This window comes from Phacochoerus africanus, chromosome 6 (genome assembly GCF_016906955.1).
Source record: "Phacochoerus africanus isolate WHEZ1 chromosome 6, ROS_Pafr_v1, whole genome shotgun sequence".
In the NCBI taxonomy this organism is placed as follows: domain Eukaryota; kingdom Metazoa; phylum Chordata; class Mammalia; order Artiodactyla; family Suidae; genus Phacochoerus; species Phacochoerus africanus.
The window spans coordinates 1,424,565-1,449,596 of record NC_062549.1 but is presented as its reverse complement, the minus strand read 5'-3'; the positions used below and the strand labels follow the sequence as shown (position 1 = coordinate 1,449,596).

The following is a 25,032-nucleotide window of genomic DNA, read 5'->3' as shown; positions in this document are numbered from 1 at the left end:
CGTTTCCACTGTGCCAAGATGGGAACTCCAGACCTCAAAATTCTCTTTTCTTTATTTTAAAAGAGATGACCATTTGGGGGTCCTAGGCACTGAGCCTCCAGAGAGGAGTGGGCACCCTCTGCAGGCAGCCTGGCTGGTCACCCTGTTTGCCAAATAGTCACTGGAGATGCCCCAGATGCTGGGAGTCGGGGGATAAAACTGACAAATGTTCCCGAGCCTTCTTGTCTTCGTGAAGCTTACACTCTGCAGTATAAATGCACATGGGTCAAAACCAGAGTAGGCGTGGGATTCCGCATTGGCTCACGCGGAAGTCACGGAAACTGGGTTTACTGCCCTGCCGTCAAACAACTGGAGAGTGGGGCACAGACGGCACAGGGCAGTGGTCCTGGAGGGCCGGAGATAAATGACGATGATGGGGCTGCAGGCCACATGACGGGGGTGGGGGATGGGGGTGAGGAGGTGAGAGGTGCTCAGAGGCCAAAGCAGCTCCACGTCATCGAAGGGCAGAGCGGGGAGGGGGAGTCGCCCTGAGGAAGGGCCGCCGAGAGGCTGCAGGGAGGGCTCCGAGGTCCAGCAGCTCTGCGAAGCAGTTCTGCCCTTGGCCATGGTCCTCGGCCAGCCTGGGGCCCCTGCCCTTCCCACTCCAGGCTGAGCCCCTCCTCCCCCAGCCAAGCACCCACCACCCCTGGACCCGTGTGACTGACTGTCCAGGAACAGGTGTGGTGTCCCCTGAGAGGCCCCCAGCCCCCGTTGCCCTCCATACTGTGTCCCCTGGCACAGGCCTGGCTCACTCCAGCACCCAGGGTTTCTGGGAGAGGACAGAGGGAGGCAGCCTGGGGGGAGCCGGGGACTCTACCGCCTTAGCAGGTGGGGAGGTGTGGAAGGGAGAGAAGTGGCCATTGGCGACCTGGGCCCCTCTTGGCTGCAGCTGTCCTAAGAGCAGTGTGGCTGGGGCGCTGGTGACACAGCACCCCTTCTCTAGTCTTGCTTGTCCACCAGGGGCTGGAGAAAGAGCAGGGGTGCTGGCCAGAGGAGCGGGCAGCAAGCCAGGAGGGCCCCCTGCCTCCCGTGCGGGGCCCAGTAGCCCAGGTGGCCTTGGTCATCTCTCCCACCCCTGTTTCTCTGACCCCAGGGAGATCTGCTCCTTTCTGTCTGGGGGAAAGTGCAGGCCCCACTACGCCGTGAGCTGTGTGCCAGTGACTGTTATAAGCAGGTTGCAAGGAGGGGCTGGGCGTCTCTTCTCAGAAGCCAAGTTCAATTGCTTTTGCAAAATCCTCGGAAGCCTTGGTGCTTGGTTGCTTTTAACCTTTCTATTCAGAGAAGAGACAGCTGCCCCGTGATGTCCCAGATGGACCAGGAGAGTCAGCACTGGACCCACGAGGCCATCAGCCCCTCAGCTCCCAGCACAGCTTCTGGCCTTGGCCTTTGGAAATCCCTGTGCAGGCTCTGGACTTGGGGCTCCGGCAGGGGGAGCCCTTCCTTCAGAGCTGCTGGGAGGGAAGGCAGGGGCCACCCCTCCAGACAGTCACAGGTCTGGGGCAGCCCAGCCCTCATCTTTGCAGACCCAGGCCCTGGCCTGTCACCTGTGGAGGGACCTGGTTAGGATCGGGGTTGGGGTCAGATTGGGTCTAGGACGGTTGAAGGGGTGGCTGGGCTGCCCAGTGGGGTCACAGAGAGGCGGCCAGGAGCCTGGGAGCCTGGGAGTCTGGGCGGGAGCCAGCGGGAGGGGGGTGATGGGGGGGGAGCTGCAACTGTCCTGGAGGATGGCCCTGCAACCTGTGACCTCCAGTCTGGGGTCCTGTGGGGTCGCAGACGCTGCTCCAGCCCCAGGGGACTGCGGGCTCTCCCGGGAGGGAATTCGCTGGTACCTCCCCGCTCCCGGCTGTGCCTTTAGGGATGGTCACTCGGCCGCCGCCCTGACCCCAGGTCGAGCACCCGCCTCCCTCCGCCCTGCAGTTTGCTGGCTGCACCCTTGGCTGGGGTGGGGGTGCGGTGGGGGCAAGTGGTCTTGGCGGGACTCTGGCCCCAGGAAGCACTTTCCTCCCGGTGTCTGGAGCTGGACCCACGCAGAGCGCCCTCCCCTCCCCCCCAGCCCCCTCCCCCAGGTGCAAGTCCCCGCCCCCGCCCCCCACTCTGGATGCCAAGCCCGGCCAGGAGGCCAGATGGCTGCGGGACATCGCGGGGCGGCGGGAGGGTTGTGCGCCCCTGCCTCTCCGCCTGACCCCCGCGGCCAGCGGCTCCGACCCGGCCTTTCCACTCTCTGCCCCGGGAGCCGGAGGGCGTGGTGCGCGCTCAAGCGAGGGAGAGGCAGCCCCGCAGGGCCACTGGTACCAACGCCCGGCTCTCCGGTGGCCACCGGGGGGCATGCTGGTCCTCGGAGGGTTCCCGCCTCCGCAGGAGCCAAGGTCGGATCACAGCCCCTGGGAGCGCGGGGCGGGAGAGACCTGCAGGCGGTAGAGGGGCCGGGGCCCCCGACCTCCGCCACAGGTGACACTGGACCACGCTGCCTTCCGCAGGTGGGCGCCACGGGCACGCGGAGGAGTCCTAGGCTCCGGGGAGTAGGGGGTCTTGCTTAAGGTCACCTGGTCAGGACGAGGTGGGACCCTGGTCACCAGCTGGGGCTTGGACGTGAGGGGCCAGGGAGGGGCTGGCAGGGTGGGCCTGCGGCCCTGTCCAGAGGGGTTCCACCAGGGGGTCCCAGGCAGGCAGGTGGCTGCCTGGCCATCATCACCGCTCCACACACAAGCTTCTCCCCAGGGCGCCTACCTAGGCCTCCCCCAGGAGGGCCTGCTCTCCTGGGGCTGCAGAGGAGGTGGCAAGGGACCCCCCCCGACCCCGCCCCTGTAGCGAGGGTGAGGGGTGACACTTCAGGCGCCATGCAGGCTGCCAAGACTGGCCTTGGTGACAAGCCCTGGGACTGGAGGGCCTGTGTGTCTGGATGGCCCCACCCCCTCTGCTCCCGGAATAGCACAGACAGGACCCCATTCGTTTTCAACCGTTTATTCTTATGCAGGGGGTTGAGTAGAAAAATAAAAGGGAAGCAGACAGAGTGCATATGAAACCAGAAGGGAACAGAACGCCTTCTGTCCCCTCCCCTGAGGCCCCGCTGCTCACGGAGGCAGGTCCTCTCGTCCTGGGGGAGGGGTGGCTCCAAGCCATCATCGCTTCACGCCCCGTGACAATGACAACGGCAACCACTGGGCTCCAGACCTTCTGATGGAGGCCCCAGCCCAGGGCGCCCGAGCCCCCGTCCTGGCCGGCGAGAGGAAGGGGTAGGGCCCCTGGTCCCGGGGGTCACAGGCTTGGGCCCCAGAGGAGGGCGAGGAGGCCCAGGGCCAGCGCCAGGCCGAGGGTGGCACTGGTGAGCAGGGTGCGGGTGGCCGCGGAGGTCTGCAGCTTCTCGTTGCACAGGTCGCTCTGGCAGCACAGGGTTGTGGCCGAGCCGCTGCTGACCTGGCCCTGCATGCTGTGCGTGGGCGAGCACGAGTCCACGCAGTCCTTCTCCACCAGGTTCCCGGAAAGGGGCTCCACTGGGAACGGGATGGGGCGGGGGGGGCGCGGTCAGGCCAGGCAGCCCCTGGGACCCCATGGCACCCAGGTCCCAGGTCCCAGCTCCCTTCGCCAAGCCGTCACCAAGCTCACTCCCACCAACCGCCCCAGGGCTGGCCCTCCAAGCCCTGGGGTGCCTTGACAGAGCCCGGGGCGTCCGACAGCGCCCCTTCCCCTTCTCCCGGCCCGCTCACCCTTGGTCGTGGTTCTGCAGAAGTTGGCGTTGGCTGGGCAGGCTTGAGGTTTCTTACAGTTGGTAGTGCTGGTGCACACGTGACAGCGGAGCGCCTGGGCTGGGGGTGAGGGTGTGTGGTTTCAGCGGGCCCCAGGGAGACCTCCCAGGGAGACAGGGAGGCCTGGCTTTACTGCCCGAAAAGACCCCTCCTGGAGAGAGCCTGCTGCCACCCCTGCCCCAGGCTTGTCCCCTCTGAGGCCCCTGATTCCTGCCAGGGCTCCTGTGTGGCACAAAGCCCTGGGAGGCAGGAGGGCACGGTCCCTGGAGGAGCTGCCCAGTGCCTGGCTTTTCTAGAGGACCGGTGAGAAGGTGGCCATATGGGGGCACTGATGGCCCTTCTCCAGGGGCCTCAGAGAGCCCTGGGATTGGCAGCAGCTCCCAGGACCCCAGGGCCTGAGGCTGAGTCAGGGCCCCAGGGCTGTCAGCTCAGCCACACTGAGCATGTGGGAGGAAGGGCTGGTCTGGGAGGACCAGAGCCTGGACCCTGGGGAGAGGCAGCCTGAGACGAGTCCCGGGGTCCCTCCCTCTCAGAATATCTGATTCTCGCCGTTGATCCTAAGAGTCTCCGGTCTGAATATTGTAAGTCTGTGATTCCACACTTTTATGATGTGGGGTTCCCTTTGATCTAGGCCCCCACAACGCCAGGTTCTCTGAGCCTAGGGAAAGCAACTCCAGGCTTCCAGGGTCCGCGCCACCCCCACCATCCCCAGCCCCTGCCCAGCCCCTCACCTGGCCCCGCGGCCACAGCCAGTGTGACAAGGAACAGCAGAGCTGTCTTCATCTCGGGGTGTCTCTGGGAGCAGTGGGGGCCCCTCCTCGCTGGAGGCCTTATAGTTGGCACAGGCTCTGGGGGAGGGGCGGACGGGGATCTGCCCCATCCTGCCTGGCCCACGCCCTCCAGCCCAGCACACCCCTGCCCTGCCAGCTGGAGGGATCTCAGCGCTGTCCCCCAACCCCCACCACCTCCCCGAGGGCCGGGGACCACCTCCCCCGGGAAGAAGTCCTCAGCTGACTTTGCAGCCCACTGCCCTGTCCTTTTTCTCTCCCCTTCCCAGCCCTGGTCCCTTGGTCTCTGGCCTTCCACTCCCACTCTCAGATAGGGTCACCATCCTGAGCCTGTGCCAGTGCCCTGGGGGTGCCCGGCGACTTGCCCCAGGGCCGGGGTCAGGAGGAGGTGCTCGCCCTGCGTTCAGGGTTGCTAGGTCGACCCCCAGGGGCCCTGAGAAAGGACCCCAGGGAAGCAAAGTATCCACTGAGATGTCTGGACCTGGGGAGCGGGGCTGGACGAGGCCGCGGGTGGGGCGTGGATGCCGGATGTGCCGGAAGTGGTGAGCATGGACCGGGCGGGGGAGGTGAAGTCCAGCAGGGCCTGGGGCGGAGGAGAAGGGACAGGGGCTGGGCTGCTGGGGGAAGGGTGGCCTGGGGGCCAAGACTCCACTCCTGAGCACCTGCCTCCCACCTTTCCCGGCCCCAGGACACCTCCCAATCGAAGGCCCCCTCTGCCTGCTCCTCGCCGGCCCTGCCCCAGCAGCTGCCCCCACCCTGCTCTGGGACCACGGCGCTCTGTGTCTGCTTTGCCGGAAGTCCGTGTGCGCGCCCAGGCCGGGCGGGTTTGGCTGGGGGGTGCCGGCCAGAAGACCCCCACTGCCCCCTCTCACCGTGTTCACAGGAGGGACCCGGGCCAGTGAGCATGTGGGCCTCCTTCCCTTGATACCCCAACCCGGTTTCCAAGACTGCTTGCCGGCCCCGTGACCGCACTACCTCTCAGTTGCGCCGGGCAGACCTTGCTGGACGGTGTGGTGGGACCCACAGAGGCCCTGACGGGTCCCTGCCTGGCAGGTCACGATGGCAGTGAGTGGGGCCAGGACACAGGTGGAGACTGACCCTGGGCTGTGCCAGCAGCTGTCCCTGCTGAAGACACACTCCAGAAGGTCTGGTGGGGGTGCGCCTGCTGCCGAGAGGGCGGCCCTGGGCCGGAGCGTGGGGGTCAGAGCCAGCCGAAGGCTCTTCGGAGCACAGGCTCGGCCACTCAGGTCTGGGGTACAGAGCCCTGGCCTTTCCTCCTGGCAGCCCCTGCGCCAGCCGGCTCCCGAGCTGACTCCCAGGTGGGAGGTCAGGCCTGCATCGCAGTGCCGGAAGCAGCCACCAGAAGCGCTGCCCCTCCTGAAGCAGTTACTGCACCGCGGAACCCGCCCAGAGCAGGGAGGGGGGGTTTCTGTGCCTTCCGGTCCTGGGGGGGCAGAGGGGGAGGCAGGAGTCCCCGGTGGCCCCACATCAGCCTTCCAAGCCTGGCGAGGCTGCCGGTCTGGCTGGCTGGTCCCTGGGGCTTGTTGAGTGTCTCTGGGTTCGGGATGGACGAGGCAGATAATGTGGGGGTTCCCCGCACCCTGACCCAGAGAAAATGCCCTGAGCTCGGAGGCCCCCCCACAAGTCCTCAGCCACAGGGGGGAGGCAGGGTGCTGATGAGGCCCTGGGAAGCGGGACACAGGGCTCAGTGCCAGGGTGGTGACTGGCATGGGGTGGGGGGTGGCAGGTGGGGAAGGCTGACTCACTTGGGCCAGGGGGCATGGAAGCTTCTGGAAAAACTGGTTTGGAGGATTGGATTTCCTGTTGGGCCCAGGGGAGCTGCAGGATCCAGGGATGTGGGGCCGAGTGGGAGCCGAGGTCTGGGCAGGGGGCCCCTGCAGGAGGGCCTGGAGGGCACCTCTGGACCCCCAGCCCACCTCCACGGGGCACCTCGGGCTTTGCTGTGGCCGTGTGCCCTGGAGGCAGAGGTGGGGAAGGAGGCCTTGGCCCTTGGCAGAGCCGCCCGTGAGGATGTGCAGTGCCTCTCCTGGGGGCTTTTCTAGCAGAGACTTCAACCCCAGACACACTTGGCTTGTGGGAGAATGTGGGTGATTCTAGCGGCAGGAGCTGACGGAGAACCGGGGGGGGGGTCTGAGGACAGTACAATCAGGGAGGGCTTCCTGCAGGCAGTGACCTGACCATGATCTTGGAAGCAGGCTCCAGGATTCAGGGCAAAGAGGAGCTTCCATGGAGAGAGGAGCCCTGAAACTGGTCCCCTTCCAACACCAGGGCCAGAGAAGGCCGGGCTGGCACCAGGTCACTGGTGAATGGGCAGAACCTGACACTTCTCTCTGTCACCACCGGCCCCTCCTGTCCCTCTTCCCTCACAGCCTGGAGAGACCTGCTGCTTCCGGAACCCGAGCCCTCCGACCCAGCCCCAGGGCCCTAGACTGACTGTACGGCAGCCATGACTCCCGGGAGGGGCCACGAAGGGGTGGGGGGGGCCAGGACACTGCCACCTCCGCCCCGGCCCTGCCTGCTCCTGAACCTAGCTAGCCAGGAAGTCAGGCTCCAAGACAAGCCTGGGCCTCTGCCCGTGGCCAGGGTCTTCCTGCCAGGCCCCCTCCCCGCACCTTGCCTTCCTGCCCGGCCCCCCTGGTCTCAGGCCGGGTGGTGGGGGGCAGGGACGGAGGCCCAGACCTCCCGCTGTCAGGGCCACCAAGGTTACAGGAAGCGGGAGTGTGGCCCAGAGAGGGAGGTGCCTGGTTCATTGTGACCCAGCGGCCACCCCAGGCCTTCGGGAAGTGAAAGCGCAGCCTTGGGAAACCCCTCCCCCCAGCCCCGGGCCACCCTGGGCTGATGGGGGGGCACCAGGGCGGGCCAGTCAGGCCTGGTCTGGGCACCTCCGAACCTCAAGCTTCGGGTCACCCCTGGGGCGGCGCAGGCCCCAGCTACACCCCAAACTTCCCTCCACCTTGAGGTGCCCCATGCACCCCCCTCTCTTGTCCCTTCAACAGAGTTTTAGGACCTGTGCTGTGCCAGGCGCAGAGGGTAGAAGAGAGACAGGGAGGAAAGCTGGGGTCCAGCCCTTGGGGACCCCAGCTGGCTGGGGGGAGGGGACGGGATGGACACGTGATGATGCTCCGTGTATCCGCCTTGGGAACCTGACGACCAGGGAGGCTGAGGGTCCCGGGGCTGAGGGCGGGGGAAGCTCCAGCAGGTGGCACGGGGAAGGGCAGCACGGCAAGAGAGCCAGGGCCTGGCCTCGAGCCCGTGCATGGCCTCTGGGTCCTGCTTCTCTCTGTTTCTCTCCTTCCCAGCCAGGCCCCATGAGTCAGGCCATGGAGTGACGCGGTGTCCCCCTCGGGCTGCTCTGTTCCCTTTAGTCACACACCTGCACACTCAGAGGACACAGGGAGGGTGGGACCTGGCCCCGGGTGACCCAGCCAGCGCATGGGAGTGAGTGGGCCTGCCCCCTGCTCCTGGGGCTCTTCCCCACACCCAGGCCGCCTGCTGGGAGAGCCACCGCTGCACCCAGGGCCGCGGCCGAGACGTGGGTTTCCCGCATCTGCTTCCCAGGGCCTGGCACAGCCCCACCTGTTCTCTCTCATCCTGGGGACCTGCCGGAGGCCAGCTCCAGCCGAACCGGGGCCTCTGGAAGGACGAGCGGCGCCGGAGAAGGAGTGGACACAGACCCGATGCTTCTGCAGGCTGCTCGTTTGTTACCTGGATCAACCAAGCTCATGCTCCATTTCCACTTTCCTTTGGCACCTGTCATGCCTCATACATCTGGTGGTATTTTTTAACTTTCCACTCCGTCAGATGTTACCTTATGACCCGGCGCATGACCAGGCGCATCTGGGGACACAATGCTCTTTTTTGTGCTTCCCACTTGACTCTTCAGAATTAAGTGCATTCGTGGTGATGCGCTCACTTCGTGGGCTGCAAAAGGACGAACTTACTAACTTCATACTTAAGACTGTTTCTGTGTCTAAAACCTAAGGCCAGACTATGTTCCTTGAGGAAAGGTTAATCATATCTATCAAAGGTTATTTGATTCTTATAGAACTAGAAACCACAGCACCGACACTTCTTAGGGTTGGGCCGGCAGGCCTGGCGCAGCAATAGACAATTGACTGAAAGCAGGTAATTTCCTGACCTGTATTCAATCACCTGCTGCAAACCACACAAGTTGTTCTATAACTGCAGCGCAGTGGCCATCCTATTCATCCACCAGTCTCTAGCATAGAAGAGAGCTACCTGCTGGAGCATGGAGAGACCTGTGCCTCGAGCCTCTCCTCTGTCTCCAGGGATTTCCGCAGGTTAAACAGGAACGGACTAAATATGAAAGCATTCTATCAGGGTCTGTACAGAAACAAGGGAGGGAACTCAGACGTGCACGAAGGTCACAGAACAAGGGGGTGGTGGGAATCCGCAGGGAAACACCAAGCCCCGACGTTTACCCTCCCTGGGGTCTTTTTTCGGGGAACTTAATTCGACAGCAATTTCCCAGCTCTCGCAGTTTTTATGAACAGCAGAAGCAGGCAGAGAAGACGCAGCAGGACCGTCGCTTTCCCAGACATGCTGTGTGCTGTGCGGTCTGCGGTCCGCGGTCTCCCGGACTCTGTCAGCAGGCAGACCTGTGCGAACGGCTCCCAGCAGGGACCCTTCTCTAGAGACGTGTCCCCTGCCATTGCTCGTGTCCTTGGGCGGGGCTGGGGGCTGGGGGCTGGGGTTCGAGGCCAGCTCTGCCCCTCTGTGCTGGCCTCTCACGCAGCTGGAGCCCCTCCTCCGGGCTCTGCCAGACTGCAAATCTAGGGAGTCACCACGTGGCCAGCCCTCTGCCTTGAGGCGCAGCCTGTTCCCATGGCTGGGCTGGAGCCCTAGGTTTCTGAGGACCAAGAGAGACAAACTCCCCGAGAGGCCTCACAGGACCCCTGCTCACACCCGCACCCAGGACCAGCACTGGGCACCCCTCCACAGAGCCCACATGGGCCCTGACTGCCAGTTGCTCTGGCTGTGTCCCCGAGAGACCCTGGAATGCGGGGATCGGGGTGATGGAGGAGAAGCCCTCGAGGTGTGAGCTGCATCCTGGGGGAGTGACCACGGGGCCCTTCCCACTTTCTTCCCCACCCCTCTGCCCACACTTGCTCCCAACACCTCCCACGTATCTATCCACTCAGCCATCTGCCCATCTCTCATCATGCCTGCATCCAGCCGTCTGTCGCCATCCACCTGTCGTCCACATGTCCATCTCTCCATTCATCCATCCTCCATTCATCCATCAGTCTGTCCATCTAGCCATCCATCCATGCATCCATCTGTTCCCGTATCCATCCATCCTCCATCCATCCATCTATCCATGTGTCCATCTGTTCCTTCATCCACCCATCCATCCATCCACCCATCCATCCTCCATCCATCCATGCATCCATCTGTTCCCTTATCCAGCCTCCATCCATCCTCCATCCATCCACCTATCCATGTGTCCATCTGTTCCTCCATCCATCCACCATCCAGCCTCCATCCATCCATCCATCCATCCTCCATCCATCCACCCATCCATGTGTCCATCTGTTCCTTCATCCATCCATCCTCCATCCATCCATCCACCCATCCAGCCTCCATCCATCCATGCATCCATCTGTTCCCTTATCCATCCTCCATCCATCCACCTATCCATGTGTCCATCTGTTCCTTCATCCATCCATCCTCCATCCACCCATCCATCCATCCATCCACCCATCCATCCTCCATCCATCCACCATCCAGCCTCCATCCATCCTCCATCCATCCATCCATCCAGCCTCCATCCATCCATCCATCCACCCATCCATCCTCCATCCATCCACCTATCCATGTGTCCATCTGTTCCTTCATCCATCCATCCTCCATCCATCCACCATCCATCCATCCATCCATCCTCCATCCATCCACCATCCATCCTCCATCCATCCATCCATCCATCCACGCATCCATCTTTTCCTTCATCCATCAACTCTTCTGCTCATACCACTTCCGCATCCTCTAGGAGATGGTTACAGTGACATTTTTCTATCGCCTCGCTCCTCATCTCTTTCTCATTTGTACACTCACCTGCCCATGACAAGAAAAAGCAGTAATTCTCAAAGACCCCAGAGTGAAACCTAGTGGGGCTCTGAGAGCCTTAGGTCTGCACGTGGGCGGCAGGCATCCCGGGATTTGCAACAACAGACATGCAGACACTCTTATTGCTCAAGATTCTCCGTCGACGGGGGTGGGGGGGCGGGAGGACAACTTCAACCCTAACCTTTAAGAGGAGAATGAGCGTCTAATGTACACCATGTGCTCTGCTTGTCTGTCTGTCCGCCTTTGGTCCCAGTACCTCCACATGGAGCAGAGCAAATTCCTTTCTCCTGGGCCACCTTCCACCCTAGTCACTTTGTCCCCTGGCCCCTTGTTTGGTGCTACCATTTTTTAAGCCCCACTAAAACACGGCCAAGACAACTGAACATTTTTCAGAAAAGTTTTTGGGGACCAGCTGATGGAGCCATGGAAACGGGCCCCTTGTCCTCCTGAGTACGTGCAGGAGAGGGCTTTGTTCTTCTGGTCAGACCCAGGTTTTGGGCCTGGACAGCCTCTATCCAAACCCTGCATTTTACAGACCAGGCGCCCAGTGCTGGTCCGAGCACAGGTGACAGAAGGTGGCAGGGTTGCCTCTGTGCACTCATGTGGCTGGGAGCTTGTGGCGCGCTGTCCTCAGGCGGTCAGGGAGCTGAGGAGACTGGGAGTCTGCTCCTCCAGCCTCAGGCAGCTGTTGAGCTTTGAGGTGGAAACAGCCCAGCTCAGCCGCTCTCTGCTTAGCCTGGTGGCCTCCGGGGCCCAGCTCTGGCACCAGTCCTGGTCCAGGGGGTTGCATGTTCGTGTTGCTGCAGCCTGCTCTAGGGGTGGGGACAGGCCCCCCGGGCAGGAGGTGGCTCCCTATCTGGGCCTGCAGGAGCTCATTGCTACAGTTGCAAGGGCTTAGGGATTGAGGAGTTTGTGTCATCTTAAATCGAGGATGTTGTGTGAGAAAGGAGCAGGGGCCCCTGGGAGCAGAGTATGCTGGCAGGGCAGGGCAGGGTCAGGGTGGGCACGTGGAGGCCCAGGAAAACCTGGGGCGGTGCCCAGAGGAGGCAGCTCCAACTGTGAGCCCCAGGGCACTGGGGGTCTTGGCGCTGACCCTGTTGACTGCCAGTCTGGGTGTCTAACCCAAAGCTGCCCGCGGCTCCCAAGCTCTTGGAGCTCCAGCTGCCTTGGCACTGCCCCCCCACCCCCCGCCCTGGCCCAGCCCTCCCTTGGGGATTTCAAGAATAGCAAGTCACAGCCTGAGCCCTCCATGGACGGCCCCACCCCCACGCCATCCCAAAATGTTCCTCCCTAAACCAGCAGTGGTGGGGCGGGGGGTGTCCAGGGTGGGACCCCCCTCCTCATCCCGCTCCAGGGCCCCTGCTCTGCTGGTGCATCTGCAGCCCACCCTTGGGCTTCGGCTGGGGTTTCCTCCAAGTCTCTCCAGCCCGTCCCTACCTCCAGGCCTTTGCACCTGCTCTCCTGCTACCTTCCCACGGTCAGGATCACAGCCACGAGCCTGCCCTCCAGCCCCCACCTCCTCCCCGTGGGCCCACGTTTGCTTGTCAGTTTGCGGGTTGTGGCCTGTGTCTCCTCTGCCACTGGTATCTCAGCGCCCACGTGACCCTGCTCTGCAGTAGGCCCTCTGAGCGTCTGTTGAGAACTCAGGCCGTGGTGCCAGCCACTCTGCCATCAGGAGCTGGGGGCTGGAGTGACTCAGGAAAGCTCTCTGGGGAGTTCCTGTTGTGGCTCAGTGGTTAACAAATCCGACTAGGAACCATGAGGTTGCGGGTTCCATCCCTGGCCTTACTCGGTGGGTTAAGGATCCAGCGTTGCCGTGAGCTGTGCTGTGGGTCGCAGATGCGGCTTGTATCTGGTGTGGCTGTGGCTGTGGCTGTGGTGTAGGCTGGCGGCTACAGCTCTGATTGAACCCCTAGCCTGGGAACCTCCATATGCCGCGGGAGCGGCCCAAGAAATGGCAAAAAGACAGGGAAAAAAAAAAAAAACGGAAAGCTCTCTGGGCCCAGTTTCCTCATGGGGAGTGAGGAAAGCAGAATGTCCTGTCCAGAGACCGCCTCCCTGCCCCTCCCCAGCCTCTGAATGCAGAAGCCCTTGGGGGGAGGCGGCCTGGGGTGTCACGTGGCACCCTCAGTGGCTTTCCCTCGGGACCTGTAGGGGTGGGGCCCGCCCCAGTGGAAGGTTCGTCAGACAGGAGAGTCAAGAAGGGAAATTTCCACTTTTCTTAAGAAACCCCAAGCTGCTCAGTCTGGGTGGGGCGGCCCAATCCTGAGCTCCAGCTTCACTGCTGGGAGGGCCACCTCACCTCTTCCTGGCGCCCCAGGCCTAGCCGTGCAGGCCGACCGTGCTGAAGGCTCGCAGGGACCTTGAGGGAATCCTGACATCTGGGCCAAGGCAGGGCCCCCTCAACCTGTCTTGTCCCCCAGACCTCCCAAGGTGTGGACAGCGGCGGCCCGAAGTCCCACAGAGGGTGGGCGCCTCCTGCTGGCCGGCCCCCGGCTTCCCCGCACTTCCTGGGGGCATCGTGGTCCCCAACGGAGTGGCCACCTCAGCTCCATCACAGGCACAGGGGACCTCAGAAGTGGCTGCTGGGGACAGGAAGGCCTTCCTCCCTTCAGGCCGGGTAGGGGTTCCTGAGGCAAGGCCCTGGACAGAGGTTTGGGGTCTCAAACTTCTGGAGAGGCGGGGTCTTGGGCCCTGGGAGGAGACTCAGAGCCCTGGGGCAGGTGTGCCCCGACTGGAGGTATGGGACAGGAGGGGCCTGTGGAACTGACCCCCTATGCGGGGGACACAGGCTCAGAAGCTGTCCTTAGTAGGGGGCCATGTCCACCCCTACTTGGGATTCGTTGGAAGAGCGTCTCCGTCCTCCTGGCCAAGGGGGTTTGGGACAGAGCTGGCTTCTTAGGAAAAAGTGCTCTGCGTCGCCCGAGCATGTGCTCAAGGATCCGCCTCAGCTCGTATGGTGCCCTGCGCCCGCCTCCCGGGACGAGAACCTTCCTGCCCAGTCTCAACGTCGCAAGAGAACGTGCTCAGAGCAGCTCTGGCTTTATTCCCTCTGCCTCTATATCCTGGGGGTGGGAGGTAGGCCAGCCCCCAGTCCGCACGGCTCTCCCCCACGGTGGGCAGGCGGGGTTGGTGGGGGGGCTGGTGGTCCCCAGACTTCAGCACACCAAGCCCCAGAGTGACAGCCCTGTGAGGCGGGCCCCGTCAGCCCCAGGGAAGCCCCGTGGGTCTGTGATGAATGAGCGCCCTAGCTGACCCACGGACAGTGGGTGAAGGTGTGGCTGGTGGGCCGGAGGGAAGCCCAGCCCTCAGCCCCTGGCACAGGAGGCAGCTGGAGGGGCCCAAGGGCCGTGGAGCACAGAAGGGGGGTCCTGCGAGACAGGGCCTGAGGGAGAGGGGCCCCCAGAGCAAGGCCCTCGAGTGGGTTGGAGGGTCCTGGGGCGATTGAGGCCCCCTTCCCATCACGGGTGATCAGAGGACCCTGAGAGCCCAGGAGAGGGTAACAGGTCTTCCTGTATCGGGGGGTCCCCGAGGTGGGGGTTGCTGGGGTGGCCCGGGGGGAGGCAGGGCAGAGTGACAGGGGGACCGGGCTCCTCCCGCCAGGGTGAAGGTGTGCGGGGGGTGGGGACACACCAGCTGGAGATGGCTCCCGTGCAGCCCAGGTCCAGGCTGAGAAGGAACAGGCAAGACCCAGGGCCAGCCCGTGGCGGGTGGGCTCACCAGGCTGCCCAGAGCAGCGCCCACAGCAGGCTGGCCGAGGTGCTGGCCCACAGGGCCCCGAGGCTGCCCGGCAGGCCTGCAGCGGCGCTGCTGTTACACTGGCTGCCCTGACAGCAGGAGACGGAGAGGGTGTGGCCGTCGGAGGTCACGGTGCTGTTGGGGCACGTCGGGGCACAGAACTTCATGACCAGGACGCCGCTGGGACAGGCTGCGGAGAGAGGGGCGCGGGTCCATGGGCACCTGCTCCGTGCGCTCCCACCCAGCCTTCTCCCCGGGAGTCCTGCAGCCTGGGGCCACCGGCACCCACCGCGGGCACAGCTGCCTCTGGGCTCCAGGGGCTTGTGCAGAGCCTTCGGGTCCTATCTCGGGGCCTGTGGCCCTAGGGAGTCCGTCCCATCTCCCCCCAGACCAGGCTCCTTTGTGACCCCTGGGGCCAGGGAGTGAGGCAGGGCTCTCCTCTGCCCTCTGACAGGTGTGGAGGTTCTTCCTGCTTCTGGGTTTCGGGGTCCAGAGGGAATGCCAGGCCCTGCGCTCACCCCTGTCCCTTTTGGGGGCTGGAAAGCCTTAGGAAATGGCGGGTGAGGAGTTGGAGGGACACAGGCAGCCCAGATGGCAGATTTCAGAGCCTCCCATCCCCAAGGGGAGGGGAAGGTGATGGAGTCGCTGGCTCGGCTTCTGCGCCCACACAGCGAGGCTGGGAGCTGCACAGGGTTCCCGAGACGAGGGCACGGACGGCTCGGAGCCCAGGGCTGCTGGGTCGGTGTGACAGCTGCCTCCCGCACGTCCTCTTGGGAACAGGCTGGAAACAGTGACTCCGAACCAGAGAGCAGAGAGGGCAGAGGGTGTCCCTCGAGCTGCCTCAGTTTCCTCATCCAGAGAATGTAGACGCCAAGAGGACCAGTTTCTACGACAGGGCATTCGATGGATTCATGCTTGAGTGGCCTTGAGAGCAGTCTGAGTGGATGTTCGTTTTTAGGGGCGATGTTTAGGGGGCACCACCCGTGCGGGGAAGGCCCGTGCCCTCTAAGGCCTTGGCCAAAAAGAGAGAGGACATGGCCAGGGAGCACTGCCTGGCCAGCCAGGTGGATGGACGGACAGATGCAGCAGACGGACAGCGGGCGGTGGGCTGAGGGCGGGGCGTCTGAGGAAAGCCCCCGCCCTGGGGATGGAGCTGTGAGCTGTCTGGGGGCCTGGTCCCGTCCAGGGTGGAAGAGCTGAGCCCGTGGGGGGTCCCAGACTGCTGGGAGCGCCGGGGAGAGCAGGGCCCCCTTGGTCCCTCTCACTTCTAGGTCACTGTTTTCTGGCCACCTCCCACCAGCGGGCCCTTCGAGCCCGGGAACCTTGTGGTCTTTGCCTGGTACCAGGGCCGGGGTGCTCAGGAGCCATCTGCCAGGTCCCTGAGGGGAGGGGCAGCTCCTGGCTGTGGCCCCAGCAGCTGGGGCTCTGCCGGAAGCGGGAGGGGGGGTGTCCCCTGGCCCCTGAGAAGGTGACAGGCTAGGGTCTCTAGGCAGGATCTTTCTCTGCCTGACAGACAGGGGAGGGTCCGTGGGGCACTAGGGGTGCCCTGCTCCCGCATAGCATCTCTGGGCTGAGCCGAGGCTCATGGTCCCCTGGGGTGGGGGGAGACAGACCCCAGCATGGTCTCGTGGGGGTCCCCCTGTAATGAGGCCCAGCTGCCAGGGCCTCTCGTCATCGGTGGACGGGGGATGGGAGGCCAAAGGGTGGGCTCCGGCTGAGGCTGCCCTGCTGCTTGAGGAGGGCCTGGGGCCACTGCAAGAGGAGACCGTGCCCACCCCCCCTGCGGAGAAGGAGGTGCTGCCCACGCAGCCGCCCAGGCCTGGCCCTCCCCCCACCAGCGTCCTCCCCCCAAGGGCAGAAGCTCCTGGGACCCCTTCATTTCGGCCCCTGTCCTATCCCTGCCACCCCTTCCTGCCCAGCTGTGCACTCTGAGCAGACCCCCACCAGGCGACCCTGCCTGTCCCTGTCACCATGAGCCCGACTCAGCGCTCCAACCCGAGGGGGTGTCCCAGGAGGGAGGAGGAAGGAGTGGGCCTGCGCTGGGGGCGTGGGGGCCCCGGGCAATTCCCCGAGGTGGAGGGGAAAGGCGGGCTGGAGCACCGGCACTGGGAGGTGCCCTGGGGCGTGGCGCGAGGCCCGGAGTGGGGGAGGCACACTGGCCAGGCCGCCCTGCGGGGCCGCGATCAAGGCCAGGCCTTCCGGGCATCACCGTCCCTCCGTGCTCACCTCTTGCCAAATCCAAGTACCGCCTGCTCCCTCCCACCCAAACACCTCCCGTGGGCTTGAGCTGGGAGGCCCACGTTGGGGCCTTGCCGTTACACTGCCGTGACACTGCCATGGGGCTGCTGAAAGGTTTCGTCTTCCCGGGCCCTGGTGTGGACGTGTGAGTGTTGCACAGAAAGGCTGTGGTCCCCGCCCCTTCAGCCCCCCGGGGGAGGCCCCGCTGTGGGGTGATGGGGTGGCAGAGGCCAGCGTGGGGGGTACTCACTGCCCTGAGAAACCACACAATACTTGTTGGGTGGGGCACGTGCCACCAGCGGCTCGCGGGGCTCCCGGCCACAGCAGCGCAGGGCCCGGGCTGGGGGAGGAAGCGCAGGCCCAGGGTCAGTCCGGGCTGGGGGCTCTGGCAGCCATCGGGGTGGGCGGCCTGGTGGGGGGGGGCATGCCTGCTCTCCTCCCTCCCTGAAGAGGTGTTCCTGGCCCCCTGGGATGGGCTGAGGGGCTCGGGATCTGGTGGCAGTGACCAGCGTGGCCCACTGGCCCTCCGGGCCACAGGGCCTCACCTACAAGAAAGGATCAGTGGCGGCTGAAGCCGGTCAGCTTTGCACAAAGCCTGGCTCCTGCCCCTCCAGCCTGCACCGGGGCTCCGGCCCGGATGCTGCCTGGAGCCTTCGGGTCCCGAGACTTTGCACACAGTCAGTGCTAAGGCTGTTTCTAACAGGAAGGCAAGGTCTCCCTTTGTGCCTGGGGCCAGTGACCCCACTCCAGGCTGATCAGTGGGGCGTCCGCAGCGAAAGGTCTGGTCCTGGCCACCCCCGAATGCGGTTGTGGCCTGTCCAGTCCTGCCAACAAGGAAACCAGGATGAAGCACCTGGCCTGGAGACCCCGCAGGCTGCCCGGGGGTGGCCACCCAGGTGCAGTGTGTAGCCGGGCGGGATGGAGCAGAGCGTGCGACTGACACTCTGTGGGCACCTGATCCAGAGGTAGCAGGGACTTGACGGAGGCGGTGCCGTCGGGGAGGCTTCCTGGGGCCACAGCCGGCAGCCGCGCCTGGACGGATGGATGGGTCTGTACTCGTTGTCGGGGGAAAGACCCTTTGCCGAAGGTGCAGCGGGTGGGGCCGGGCCAGCGGAGAGCAGGCTGTGAGGGCTCAGGAGCTGTGACAGGGCAGGCGGGCAGGTGGGCAAGCCAGGGGCACCTTGCCTGGCTGGCAGTGGGGGCTGTGCTGCAGGAAAGGTCCCCTCTCCACCAGGTGGGGGGTGCCCTGTGGGGGTGTCTTTGGCACACGTAGGTCAGCTGATGCCAAGCTGACCCTTTCGTGAAGCGTCAAGGCGCTTGTGGCTCAGCCGGGGCAAAGCTGGGGGTCAAGCGCAGACCCTTGGAGCCCCCACCCCAGGCTGCTCAGAGTTCTGGAACTCCTGGAGAAGAACAGGCCCCTCCGTCTGAGGGTGACCCCGGCCGTTCCCAGTGCCCTGTGTGCAGCGGAGTCCTGGGTGGTGGGGCCAAGAGACACTCTGAGATGCCTCTGAACAAGAGTCTTACTGTGCCGCGGTTTCCCCCACAGGGGTCCAGTTAGTCCCTGTATCCTTGGGCTGTGCCGGGAACTAATAGGTGAATACTCCAAAGAGCCAGGAGCAGTGCCCGGGAGCAGTGGCCAGTTCCCCAGCAGGTGTCCAGTGTCAGCCTCCTACAGCAAAGCCAAGCCGGCTCCCCTCTCCTCTCCCACAGCTCCACCCGGACCATGGGCGGGGGGTGCTCTGAGCAGGGCCTCCGGGGGCCTTCCAGCCCTTGCTCTTCACCTCTGCACCCAGCTCTCCTTTGGCAGGGCCCCCTTCCCGCTGCAGGCCCCTCCTCTTCCCTCTCCCCCACCCCGGGTGTCCCCAGACGGCTGGAGGCTCCACCCCAGCCCCGCACCCCGACCAAGCCCAGCGGAAGTCGAGGATGGTAATTATTCAGCTGACAAGCACAAGCTGAATCACCCACTCCCCAGGCCCCATTTCCGGTGACCCCAAAAAGCAGCAGGCACTCCTGACCAAGGTCATAAAGCCAGGTCATCAGGCAGGGCCAGAGCTGGGACTGGAGGGTGACCAAATCCTTCTCCTGACATCCGGCGTGGAGTGTCCCGCATCCCAGGAATCCCCTTTGTCCCAAGAAAATAGGACAGTTGGTCACCATGGCTGGAACCCAGGTCCCACTGCCTGGCCCAGAGCCCTGAAGCATCACTGGGGTCTTTTGTCCCCTGCAGAGGAAGTGCCCTAGGTCCCCATGTCCAGCTGGTCAGGGAGCAGCCCCAGGGCCTCTCCTCCTGCCCCCAGAAGCCCCCCAGGCAGGCCGATGCCGCAGAGCCTCAGACCAGAGGCAGCCTTGCCCGGTACCTGCCGGTCCCCCTCCCTCCCAGCTCGTGTCCCTTACCCAGGTCAGTGCACAGAGCAGCCAGAAGCAGAAACACCAGGAGTGGCTTCATCGTGGGGCATCCATCAGCTGGGCCTGGGGAGCGGCCAGCGGCAGGTGTCTTTATAGGGCTGGTTCTCCGTCCTGCGGACCTAGTAATTTAGATGGAGATGAGCTTGGGCTGGCGGCCCAGCCTGACTCATACGGCTGGGGGGGGGGCCCTTTGCCCCACCCCCAGGGGCTGCCGGGGTTCCCACAGGGTCTCCTGTGCCCCCTCTCTTCCTGTCCCTCTGTCCCAAGCCATCGGGCTCACTGTCCCTGCAGCTGTCACGAGGCCCCTGGTTGAGCTGGAAAGGAGACACGGGCGTGCTGGTCTGTGGGTGACAGTCTGCTCTGGCGGGCCCTGGAGACGTGGCCCTCCCCTGGGGTCTGGGGGACACAGCGGTCTCCTCCGCACCCCTCCCTAGGGCCAGGGTGGGCAGGGAGACACCAGACTCATTTGAATGGGGACACGGAGGCCCCACAGGCCAGAAGTTTTTGACCAGCGTGGCTCAACGTGGAGAGTACAGAGGCCACCCAGGCTCTGGTGAAATGGTGCTTCCCCCTTGGAGAGCTGGCTGGGACCCAAGACTCCGCATTCCTAGCAAGCTCCTTGGGTGCTGGTGCTGCTGGTCCTGGGGCCAGATGGCCCAGGCCGCACAGAACCAGAGGCACAGCCCCACGTCCCACGGGAGCTGAACTGCGGCTCCTGGGGCTCCAGGCCAGGCTCAGGGACCGTGGAGGATGAGGGTGCCTGGCAGGGCGGTGCAGCAAACAGCCTGCGCCCGGTGGGCTGCCCTGAGTCAGGGTCTTGGAGCGGGAGCTCATAGATCTACTCCGTCCCCTCCCAGGGCCACCAGCCTCTCTCCTAGGGGCTGCAGTCCCCTCCCCAGGAACCACAGCTGCCCTCTGGGTCACAGTCTGCTGAGGGCCCACGACAGCCCTCTCTGAGTAGCTGCCTCCCCATCGGCCTGCAGGGGAGACTCTCACACGCCTCCAGGCCCTCCCTCACCCAGGACTGGCTGGTGCCCTTTCCCGGGGCCCCGGTTGTGGGGCCCTTTGCCATCCACCCACAGGGGATGGGCTGGCTGCTGGGTGCCCATCCCAGGCCCAAGTGTGGCACAGGGTGGTTGTGGGGGCAGGGGGAGCGCTGGCCCATAGGCTGGGGGCCACCTGCATGTGTGTCGGGCCCTTGCCGTGCAGGTGGGTCAGGTCTCAGGGTGGGCCAGGCTTTCTCTGTGCTGCCAAGGAGCCTGGAACTGAAAGTCAGGCTAGACTGTCCTGTTTGTTTTCATGGTGCATTGGTCAGTGCTGTTTTATTTATTTACTTATTTATTTTTGGTCTTTTTGCCTTTTCTAGGGCCGCTCCCGCGGCATATGGAGGTTCCCAGCTAGGGGTCCAATTGGAGCTGTAGCCACCGGCCGACACCAGAGCCACAGCAACGCGGGATCCGAGCCGCGTCTGCGACTTACACCACAGCTCACGGCAATGCCGGATCGTTAACCCACTGAGCAAGGGCAGGGATCAAACCCGCAACCTCATGGTTCCTAGTCGGATTCGTTCACCGCTGCGCCACGACGTGAATTCCAGTGCTGTTTTATTTTAACTGTTTTTAAGCTTCTTTTAGAACTTTCCTGTATTAGGCCATAGGGTATGTGGGCACCCATTCGTTCCAACCCCAGTAAGATAAGAGAGGGTAAGAAACCAGAGCTCTGGTCACCTCCCCTAAAATGAGTCTGTGTCCTGAGCTGGACGGACCGTGACTGAGCAATGCCAGTGTCCACTCCATGCTCTCCACTCTGCTTATCTCCATCCACGCCGCCCACTCCAGCCCTCCTCACCCCATCCCTCCTCTCCACGCTACCTGGACCACTCCAACCACATCACCCACACCATCCACTCCGTCCACACCAACCTCTCCGTCCACTCCGTCCTCTCCGTCCTCACCGTCCACTCTGTCCACTCCGTCCTCTCCGTCCACTCCGTCCACTCTGTCCTCACCGTCCTCTCCGTCCTCACCATCGACTCCATCCTCTCCATCCACTCCGTCCACTCCGTCCACTCCGTCCTCACCGTCCACTCCGTCCACTCCGTCCTCACCGTCCACTCCGTCCACTCCGTCCTCTCCGTCCTCTCCGTCCACTCCGTCCTCACCGTCCACTCGGTCCTCTCCGTCCACTCCGTCCACTCCGTCCACTCCGTCCTCACCGTCCACTCCGTCCGCTCCGTCCTCACCATCCACTCCGTCCGCTCCGTCCACTCCGTCCGCTCCGTCCTCTCCGTCCACTCCGTCCACTCCGTCCTCACCGTCCACTCCGTCCACTCCGTCCTCTCCGTCCACTCCGTCCTCTCCGTCCACTCCGTCCTCACCGTCCTCTCCGTCCACTCCGTCCTCACCGTCCACTCCGTCCTCTCCGTCCACTCCGTCCACGCCGTCCTCACCGTCCACTCCGTCCACTCCGTCCACTCCGTCCTCACCGTCCACTCCGTCCTCTCCGTCCACTCCGTCCTCACCGTCCTCTCCGTCCACGCCGTCCTCTCCGTCCACTCCGTCCACTCCGTCCACTCCGTCCACTCCGTCCTCACCGTCCACTCCGTCCACTCCGTCCTCTCCGTCCACTCCGTCCACTCCGTCCTCTCCGTCCACTCCATCCTCTCCGTCCACTCCATCCTCACCACCCACTCCATGCACTCCATGCACTGCATCCTCACCATCCACTCCACCCACTGCATCCACTCCATTCTGCTCCTCCCACTCCATCTTCCCTCCATGCTCAGTGACCTCCTATGGTCATGGGCCATGGCAGTGGCCAGGCCTTTCCCAATAGCCTGTGGCCTCCCTGGCCTGGAACCCAGCCTTGCCTGGAGTTGTCCTGGAATAGGGCTTGGACTCTTCCCTGGCTGCCTTTCTACAGTCCACCTCAGCCCTCAGGCCAGGCCTGAGAAACTTCCTTGATCTTGCTTCCAGGAAATGTGGTTGGGAAGGGCAAGATGGAGCCCCAAAACAGGAGACTCCTGTTTGGAGCACCAGGCAGAGGGCCCACCCTAGAGTCTGCTCACAGGCCAGCAGGCGGAGGCCAGAGCTGGCCTCGGTGCACGAGTGAATGAAGAAAAAGGTCCTGGGAGGAAGGGAGTCTGGGGCTCTGGGCTCCTCCTTCTCCAGGTAACAAATAATCATCTGTTTATGTTGCTGATTTCTGCTCAGGGCCAGGCTTGGGCCTTTGGTGCTGGGGTGCAGGGACAAGAGGCTGAGTGTCGGGGCTTGGGGGACCCACGTTAACGGAGATCAGTCAGGTAACACCCGTGGGGACCCTGCACGCAGCGCCAGTGGCCGTGGCCTGGAGAAGCTACCGGAGGCTGCATTTGGAAGTAGGGACAAGGAGGGCGAGGCTTGGAAGCAGGGGAGGAGCCAGTGCAGAGCTATGGGATAGGGGACTGGATTCCCCAAATGCTCCCATGGGCCAGGTCTGCGGGACTTCACCCAGTAGACCCAGGGTTCTCCAACGCACACTCACGTTCCTGGGGACCTGGGAGCGCAGCCTTCCTCCTCACGGGCAAGGCGGGGTGCTGGGCAAAATCATGCTGTGGGTCTTCGGCAGCAAAGACCCTGCAGCCCGTGGGGTTGGGGCCCTCAGAGGCCCGCGCTGTTTGCTGTGGAGCCACAGAGCCACATCGCGGGGAAGGGGCAGACCTTCAGCAAGAGGATGACGATGGGGAGGGGGAGGCTGCCCTGGCCGACAGCCTGGGGGCCTGCGGGCGGGGGTGGAGCCGCCCCTCATTAAATGACTTCAGCATCTGAAACTCACTCTTTTACAAGCTGAAGGCCCAGACTCCCACCCCAGACCACAATAAACATGCCCTTCTGCCTGGCATGGGCCTCCAGGAGCTCGCCCTGTCCCACGGGTGTGCTGGGCAGGTGAGAGAGCCAGCAGAGGTCAGGTGGCACGGACCTGCCGGCCGGGAGGTGTTGATCTCAGCCTCCAGGAAAGACCTTGACCCCAGTTATGAACCCCGAGACCTCCACGTGAACTAGAGGCCGAGTCCTGCCCCTTCCTCCCCCTTCCTCCCTCTCCCTGCATACTGCCCTGTGCTGGGGAGCAGGGGGAGAGAGCAGGGCGGGCAAAGCGGTGTACCTGTGCCTCCTGCAGCAAGGAGGACTCCTGAGCCCCGCCCTGTTCCCACTCTGAGCCTGGACTTTGGCCCCCTGCTGAGCCTTAGTCTTAGCCCCAAAGGATGGAACCTGTTCTAGTCTTCGGATCTATGACCAGGCCATGGGGAAAGCGGAGAAAGGCTGGTTTGCTCAAGAGACAGAGCACCTCACAAAGGGCTTAGCCAGCAGCTGGAGAGGCCAGGCTGGTGGGGCTCTGCGTGCCCTGAGTGGAAAGCCTGGTGTCCCGAGTTGCCCTGGCACCTGCCCTTGACCAGGCTTGCCTCTTCCTGACCCTTCCTTTACACTCAGAGCCTTGGTAGAGGATGTACCGGGGCCTGAGCCGGAGAAGCACGTTTTGGACCCATAGGCGCGCCCGTTCACAGACGCAGAGGCTCGGAGAGCCTGCGTGTCCAGGACGATGCATATCAGGAGAGGGGGTGCCTGGCTGTGTTCCCGCTCTGTCCTCCCTATAGCTCCCCGCACACCCAGATGTGGCCCCGTGGAGCCGGCCCACCGGGGGCCCGGCAGCTCTCAGAGCGTCTGAGATGCTGGTTCTCCCTAGAAGGCTGCTTCCTCTGCTCAAAGTGGACTTTTCTGTTTCTCACTTTTCTGTTTCGAAGCCTGCATACGAGTGTACTTTCGGCATGCCTGTCTCTTTTGGAGAACCTGTCACCTTGAAAGTCGTGCTGCTCATACAGCAACCCCCGCCCCCCCAGCATGGGGAGGGGCCCTTCCCGCAGCAGTGACCAAGAAAGAATGCTTTTCTCGCTTGCCGAAGCCGAAGCCCTTCCCAGCCTGTGGGCTCTCACTCCCTCCGCCCCGGATTCTGATGGCTTCTGGTGACCGGCAGCCCCGTCTGTCCCTTCACGCTCTCCCCGGTGTGACCGGGGGCCTCCACGGCCTGGGCCTGCTCGCCTCCATCTGACCTCCTCGACCCCCTTGAGTTTCCGGAGGTCACCTCTCGGTCGCTCTCCTGAAACCACCTGCAGGTCTCTTGTCCTTGTGGCCTTGTGGGTGATCTCAGGGCCCCCCATTTCTGCTCCTCCCCATGGACTGCTCCTGGGTCCTCTTCCAGAAAGCTCTCTGAGTCTCTGCAAGTGTTGGAGGCACTCTCAACCAGGACCCCCTTTCTCTCCTGCCTTCAGGGACTGTCCCCAGCTGCCAGCATGCCCACTTTATTTGCGCTCACACAGCCTCGAGCAGGTGCCCCTGCCCTCTGGTCTCCAGAGAGTGACTGTTGGGAGCAAACGTTCTTGCCACGTCCTGGCTCCTTCCAACCCCTGCGTGTGCTGCCCATCGCCTTCTCCCTGGTCGTGCCGCGGCCCCCGCTCTGGATCCCGGGCCATTCTGCCTGCGTGAGGACCTCACTGCACCAGCGGGGCCCCACCTCCTGCCCTCGTCCGTCACCCCGCTGGCTCCCCAGTCCCAGCAGATACAGGCTCCCAAGCCTTTACCTTCGCAGGGAGCTGCGCACGTGGGCCCTTGAGCTGTCTTTTCTGAACACCGCCCTCTTACAGCCAGAGAGGAGCCAGCACACTGGTGACGGCCTGTCCCCCGCTCGCTCCAACTCCTCATCCCGCAGAAAGGCCCATCACCCAGTCACTGAAAGTACTCCCCAGCGGATCACCCGAGGCCCGCCAGACCCAAGTTTAGGAATTCTCCACGTACACACCTTGACGCCTCATTTATTTCATACTCTACGAAAACCATCCTCCTTGCGAAGAGACGCCAAGGTCAGCTTGCCGTGGTAACGCTCACGTTCTTGACCACCTGCCCGCCCGAACCAGAGGGATGCTCCCCAGAGCCCGGCCCGGG

General features: G+C 63.8%; 2 protein-coding genes across 2 annotated transcripts; both read right to left on the bottom strand.

Moving 5' to 3' along the window:
- Positions 1 to 2,984: 2,984 nt before the first annotated feature.
- Positions 2,985 to 4,651, bottom strand: LY6D (lymphocyte antigen 6 family member D). The gene is made up of 3 exons (XM_047783115.1): positions 4,514 to 4,651; positions 3,744 to 3,842; positions 2,985 to 3,530 (listed from the first exon to the last, which is right to left on the bottom strand). Exons 1-3 carry the CDS (start codon positions 4,563 to 4,565, stop codon positions 3,295 to 3,297), a joined length of 387 nt encoding a protein of 128 aa, XP_047639071.1. The 5' UTR covers positions 4,566 to 4,651; the 3' UTR covers positions 2,985 to 3,294.
- Positions 4,652 to 4,723: 72 nt separating this feature from the next.
- LOC125128979 (myb-related transcription factor, partner of profilin-like) lies at positions 4,724 to 6,786 on the bottom strand. The gene is made up of 2 exons (XM_047783114.1): positions 5,546 to 6,786; positions 4,724 to 5,153 (listed from the first exon to the last, which is right to left on the bottom strand). The coding sequence occupies exons 1-2, from the start codon at positions 6,298 to 6,300 to the stop codon at positions 4,949 to 4,951; spliced, it is 960 nt and encodes a 319-aa protein (XP_047639070.1). The 5' UTR covers positions 6,301 to 6,786; the 3' UTR covers positions 4,724 to 4,948.
- Positions 6,787 to 25,032: the final 18,246 nt, after the last annotated feature.

Excerpts from the sequence above, each read along its gene's own strand:
- LY6D (XM_047783115.1), bottom strand. The coding sequence starts at position 4,565 with ATGAAGACAGCTCTGCTGTTCCTTGTCACACTGGCTGTGGCCGCGGGG. Across the intron at positions 3,843-4,513 it reads GGCTGTGGCCGCGGGGCCAG|CCCAGGCGCTCCGCTGTCAC; the intron begins GTGAGGGGCTGG and ends CCTCACCCCCAG. Across the intron at positions 3,531-3,743 it reads CTGCAGAACCACGACCAAGG|TGGAGCCCCTTTCCGGGAAC; the intron begins GTGAGCGGGCCG and ends TCCCGTTCCCAG.
- LOC125128979 (XM_047783114.1), bottom strand. The coding sequence starts at position 6,300 with ATGCCAGTCACCACCCTGGCACTGAGCCCTGTGTCCCGCTTCCCAGGG. Across the intron at positions 5,154-5,545 it reads CTGCCCGGCGCAACTGAGAG|GCCCTGCTGGACTTCACCTC; the intron begins GTAGTGCGGTCA and ends CCTCCGCCCCAG.